General features: G+C 36.5%; 1 protein-coding gene across 1 annotated transcript in view; it reads right to left on the bottom strand.

Annotated features, from left to right (window-relative positions):
* The window catches only part of mrc1a (mannose receptor, C type 1a), a gene marked incomplete at its 5' end in the record, with an annotated part of 47,685 nt that extends 44,074 nt beyond the window's left edge, over positions 1 to 3,611 (bottom strand). The window contains 2 exons of the mRNA XM_016499732.1: positions 3,058 to 3,160; positions 3,472 to 3,611. Of these exons, the coding sequence (XP_016355218.1) occupies positions 3,058 to 3,160; positions 3,472 to 3,611 (243 nt within the window). The remainder of the gene's footprint in view (positions 1 to 3,057; positions 3,161 to 3,471) is intronic.
* Positions 3,612 to 4,953: the final 1,342 nt, after the last annotated feature.

The raw sequence follows: 4,953 nt of genomic DNA, 5'->3' as shown, positions 1-4,953 counted from the left end.
CAGCGGAGACCAGGACAACTAGATGAGCCCCAGAGACAGATCCCCAGTGAAGACCTCGTCACCTAAACAGCCATCTGGACAAGACCACGGGAACCAGATGATTCCTCTGCACAATCTGACTTTGCTGCAGCATGGAGCAAACTGCTGGTTCATCTGGCCAAAGGAGAACTGTCCCCCTGACTGAGCCTGGTTTCTCCCAAGGTTTTTTTCTCCATTCTGTCACCGACGGAGTTTTGGTTCCTTGCCGCTGTCACCTCTGGCTTGCTTAGTTGGGGACACTTCATTTCCAGCGATATCGTCGACTTGATTGCACAGATACTGTTTAAACTGAACTGAGTTGGACGATGACATCACTGAATTCAATGATGAACTGCCTTCAACTGAAAATTGAGTGTTTACTATTGTCCTTTTGCATTATTGACACACTATTTTCCTATTTGATACTGTAAAGCTGCTTTGACACAATCTGTATTGTTAAAAGCACTATATAAATAAAGGTGACTTGACTTGACTCTAAGCATGGCTGTAGAGGCCACTTTTTGGGTTCACCCTTTAACATTAACCGTGGGGCAGAGCTGAACTCCTGAAGTCTTTACAAAGGGGTTTGAGGTGCAGAAAGGCAAACTCATCCAATACTTAAGAGGACAAACAGGGAAGAAAAGGAAACATTTAACTTTTTTTAAACTTTTTTTTATCATCCCTCAAAGGGGTTTCATTATCCAACAACAGACACATAACATGAACATCCTACAATGCGTAAACACAATAACACATACTTCAGTATTGAGTGTAAAGACAGCAAAAGTATGAGGCCCAGCATCATATGGAAAAAAAACATGTGTAGTGTGTGTTTTGTGCTACTTGTATATGTGCTCCTCACACTCTGAGTGGGGAAAAGCTAGACAAAACAAGCTAAAAACTACAGCTCATTATGGATGCCAATCAAAATCATAATGTGCTAGGGGTGTGACGGTACACATATTCGTACTGAAAATGTTCAGTACGGGTCTTTTGGTACGGTACGCATGTGTACCGAACAAATTGTTCATTTTTTTCAGGAAATTCAGACAATAAATGCCGTTTTGACGCTCATTAATGTGGCACGACATATCACCGTATACTAATGCCTCAGTTCTATTGGCAGCGTGGAGCGTGAGTGAGTGATCATCCCTTCCTCATTATTACTAGTTTTAACGTGAAATATACATGAATGAACATCTCACTCTCCCTGACATAATTGCTCGATTAGTGTTTCAACCACGGAAAAACCTCAATAAAACTATTAAATGTCAAGTAGCATTTCATTTACCTCAGGCAAGTCATCAGTGTCCACAGCTCGTTATTTGCTAGAGAAATGAAGTCTATAGTGAAGAGCATTTTGCGAAATGTCCACAGCGCTCGTTATTTTAGAGAAATGAAGTCTATAGTGAAGAGCATTTTGCGAAATATTAGACTATACTTCATTATATTTACTTTATCTGCTAGTGATGTCTTAATTATTTAATGTACAGTCATGGGCAAAAGTTTTGGCAGTGACATCAATTTTGTGTTTTGCAAAGTTTGCTGCTTAACCTGTTGTGGTGTTCATTCACATTCACATTCACATAGATTATTGTGTAGAGTGATCAGATGCATTTTAAATAATTGCTAAAAGCTTACTTGGCCAAAAAATGAAGTAAAAAAAAAAAAAAAAAAATCACTGTTTTTTGATCCTGACACAAAATGACCAGCTAACATTAATAAACTAATCATATCAGCAGAATGTGAAAGTGTGAATGAGTACTAGTCAGTTTTATCACTATCATACTAATTAGATTGTAAGAGCAGACTGATTGCTATAAAAGGAGGGAAGAAGTGCTTCCAATCATTGTGTTCTTGTTAGCAATGGTTACCTCCAAAGAAACACGTGCAGCCAACATCGCTTAGCATCAAAATGGCCTCACATGCAAGGAAATTGCAACAAAGAAGATTGCGCCTGAAAGAACCATTTACCGGATCATCAAGAACTTCAAGGATGAGTCCTGTGTTGTGCCAACAGTGAAGCATCCTGAGACCATCGATGTGCGGGGTTGCTTTTCAACCAAGGGAGTGGGCTCTCTCATAATTCTGCCCAAAAACACTGCCATGAATAAAGAATGGTATCAAAACGTCCTGCAAAAGCGACTTCTTCCAATGATCCATGAGCAATTTGGTGATGATCTGTGCATTTTCAAGCATGATGGAGCACCATGTCACAAAGAAAGAGTGAATAAAGAAGTGGCACGAAGATCATTACATTGACATTTTGGATCCGTGGCCAGGCAACTCCGCGGATCTCAATCCCATAGAGAACCTGTCAACGTGGAAAAATAATCTACAAATACTGAAGTAGCAAACTTTGCAAAACACACAATTTATTTCACTGCCAAAACTTTTGGCCATGACTGTATGTTTAAATAAACATTTTATGAAACAAGTTATGACTCAACAACAGAACAATATAAATTGTATAATTTAGAAGTTAATTTAAAGACAATTTAGATGTTTGAATATTTTTTTTTAATTTGAGTGTTGGTTATTATAGCTAAAAATAAACAACAATTGAATTTAAGTTTGGGCTCTATTGTTAATTGTAACCTTAAAGTAATTTAAAAGGGCTCCCGCAGAAGCTGAGGTAGATTTTTATCCCTAAGAAAATTTGCCATCACAGCAATAAATTACATTTATTTTTATAACTTTAAAAAAAAAAAAAAAAAAAAAAGCAATTTATGTTTAGTTTTTTTTTCCTCCTGCAGTACCGAAATACCAAACCGTCACGTCAAAACCGAGGTACGTACCGAACCATAGTGTTTGTGCACTGTTACACCCCTATAATGTGCCATTATCCAGTTTGTACAAGGGGAAAATAATGATTATCTTTATTTCATTTTATTTCATATTCTTCTCCATTTAAATTTCTCCACCTGCATTTATTTGTAATTTGCAATATTGCTGATATTTTCTCCTCTTAAGCAGCTTTCTCACAACATCCATCTCTTTTATGTGAATGCAAATATATATCACAAGTGAAATGCTCACCTTGCTCTTCCTGACTCAGAATGGACACCAGGTTGCCTCCATGCAAAATGCAGTGGTCCCGAGCATTGTGCCATGTCATCTTATTATTAAAAAGCTTGTAACACTATTTAAAAATACAAGTGCTTTGAATTAGAATGTGCAGCTGCCTATTGCGTTTCTAACAAAGTTGAATTTTAAATGACTTTTATGTAAGTGAAAATACTTTTACTTAAAGCAATTAGACAGTGCTATTAAAAAGCTTGTAACACTATTTAAAAATACAAGTGCTTTGAATTAGAATGTGCAGCTGCCTATTGCGTTTCTAACAAAGTTGAATTTTAAATGACTTTTATGTAAGTGAAAATAGTTTTACTTAAAGCAATTAGACAGTGCTATCTATCTATCTATCTATCTATCTATTACAATAGCTCTTACTTTGCCTCGAAACATGGTCCATTCGGGAGTACAGCCTCCTGGTTGCACAGTGGAGGGGGACATGGTGACATTGACAAAGCCAGAACTTCTTTCACAGATAGAGGGCAATGCCACACCGCAGTTAATATCATTCCAGAATCCTTAAACAAACAAACAAATAAAAAGATAAATAAATAAATGCTAAAACCTTTATAGTGGTGAATTGGAGACTATGTCAAATACATTTTGCATTCCTAATTGATCAAACAGCAGAAGAAAATCTCCAAAATAGTGTTTTCACGATGAGAATGAGAGAGAGAAAGAAAAAAAAGAGACACTGATAATGGCAGTCAGAAGAGTGCCAGTCCACAGAATGGCAGTCCACAGACGCTGTATTAGAAACACCCTCACAGCAGCGTTAACTTTTTTTTTTTTTTTTTGTAATTTGATGCAAAGGTAATATAACACAAATATGCTGCCATAAAAAAAATTATTTTCAGATATCTTGGCAAATATATCACCAAATGAAACAAGTTGCTTGCACTAGGGTAATACATAACTAACATTATCTAATGTAACCTTATTGTGAAGTGTTACCAATAATTGTAATTAATTTTATAATTCCAGAAGAATCAATAACTATTTATTATGTTATACAAACATCAGTTTTTGAGGGGACAAATAAAACAAAAATTACCTATAGTTGCACACTCCAAGTTTAAGACTTTTGGGTTTTTGCTTAACAACCCAGTCTCACAGCATTTCGTGACATAGTCACAAAATTTGAATCTATTGATTTGTGTTCATGGACACAAATTTCCCTTTTTTTGTGTGTCACTCAGCACGACTTTCAGTGTAATGCATTTCAATAGGGATTATCTCGGTGCAGTACCCCTTCAGTGTTTAAATTTTCACACTTGTAAAACTAGAAATTATTTTATATTTATTATTTTAGTGCAGGGGTGTCAAACTCAGTTCCTGGAGGGCCAGAGCCCTGCAGAGTTTAGTTCCAGCCCTGCTCCAGTACTCATACCATGTAGTTTTCATATAAGCCTGAAGGACTTGATTAGTTAGATCAGGTGTGTTTAATTAGTGTTAAATCTAAACTCTGTAGGGCTCCGGCCTTCCACGAACTGAGTTTGACACCCCTGTTTTAGAGCACCTAACACCACTCCTTACCCTAAACCAGGGGCCTAATTTATAAAATGTTGCGTATAAACCGTCCTAAATTTGTTCTAAGATAATTTCTCAAAAGTGTGTAAGTGCAATTCAGAGAAAACGAACGTGCGCACAAAAACACGCATGTATGCCTCTCTTCCAGATGTGACATTTATAAATCGCAAATTATCTTAAAAGTGTGCGCAGCTGACTGGTGTCAGATCTCCGCCTTGTAAACGCCCCCTAATTAATATCATTACCATATAAGAGAGCACACGCCAATATCCGAATTTCTATGCTTATATGTATATATGTATATGTATATATGTATATGTATATATATAT

The sequence above is a fragment of the Sinocyclocheilus anshuiensis genome, unplaced genomic scaffold, assembly GCF_001515605.1.
Source record: "Sinocyclocheilus anshuiensis isolate Anshui unplaced genomic scaffold, SAMN03320099.WGS_v1.1 scaffold126, whole genome shotgun sequence".
Taxonomy (NCBI): Eukaryota; Metazoa; Chordata; class Actinopteri; order Cypriniformes; family Cyprinidae; genus Sinocyclocheilus; species Sinocyclocheilus anshuiensis.
This window is presented reverse-complemented; position numbering and strand designations above follow the sequence as displayed.